This window comes from Nicotiana attenuata, unplaced genomic scaffold (genome assembly GCF_001879085.1).
Source record: "Nicotiana attenuata strain UT unplaced genomic scaffold, NIATTr2, whole genome shotgun sequence".
NCBI lineage: Eukaryota > Viridiplantae > Streptophyta > Magnoliopsida > Solanales > Solanaceae > Nicotiana > Nicotiana attenuata.
The window spans coordinates 9,863-10,798 of NW_017671574.1; the positions used below are offsets into that span (position 1 = coordinate 9,863).

At 38.2% G+C, this 936-nt stretch overlaps 1 protein-coding gene across 1 annotated transcript; it reads right to left on the bottom strand.

Moving 5' to 3' along the window:
• Nucleotides 1-263: 263 nt before the first annotated feature.
• On the bottom strand, nt 264-936 carry LOC109209064 (transcription initiation factor TFIID subunit 10-like). The gene has a single exon (XM_019372232.1). The coding sequence runs from the start codon at nt 761-763 to the stop codon at nt 428-430; it is 336 nt and encodes a 111-aa protein (XP_019227777.1). The 5' UTR covers nt 764-936; the 3' UTR covers nt 264-427.

Below are 936 nucleotides of genomic sequence, written 5' to 3' on the forward strand. Positions count from 1 at the left end.
ATCAATTTTAAATTAGAAAAATGAGACTTTTTGTTTAGTCGAAAAATGACTCTACTATTATTTTTATAAGATTTTAAAAATAAAAATACTAAAGTTAAGTCAATTTTAATCTACAATATCGTACATAAAGAACATCAAATTATAATTTATAAAATGAGATTTTCTGTTGGCTATGATATTTAGAACTACTAATTTATAGATACACTTGGATTTTAATGATGGGAAGAAGTTCATGTTTAAAAAGTAAACATTTTTTTTGGTGGCAACTACAGCTAACATTGATAAGCAAATCAGACAAAGTAGTCAAAAGTTGTATCCTTCAACACATATATAGCTTGAGAGATATGTAGAAGATGACAAGACAATGCCCTCGCGACCATCAGAAGACGACAAATGTGATTACAGAGATTTGTAGGCAGGCAATACATCATTCCTCTCTTGAAGCAGGATCTAACCCAGCAGACGGGCTATCAGCAAAGTATTCTTGATGTTTGACATTCACACCATACTCTCGTAGAGATTTTGAAAGACCATCCATCGTCAAGATAAGGCGTTTGTCCTTTTGCTGCTTATCTCTTTTATCCTTGACAATAGCTGACTGCCTTGCCTTGCAATGCTGGAGAGCATCAGTGGCAACATCTGCAATAAATTTCTGTGTAGCAACTGCCACCAACCTTATTAAGCGAACGTCACGGCATTGGAAACCACTTTTACCCAAGTAATGCTCCACTAATTCATCTGGAATAGTGGGAGTATAGTCCATTAAGGAAGCAAGGAAATCGGCGAGGGCAGTGTCATCTTCGTGTCTTCCTTTACTCGTTTGCTGACCCCCCGACTCTGACTCCGGTTCATTTCAACGGCGGATCCGGCGCCGTTCGGAGTTTCCACTTCGCCAGAGGTAAAATAGGGGTGCGAAACCACAGAGGTAAGGAGGTT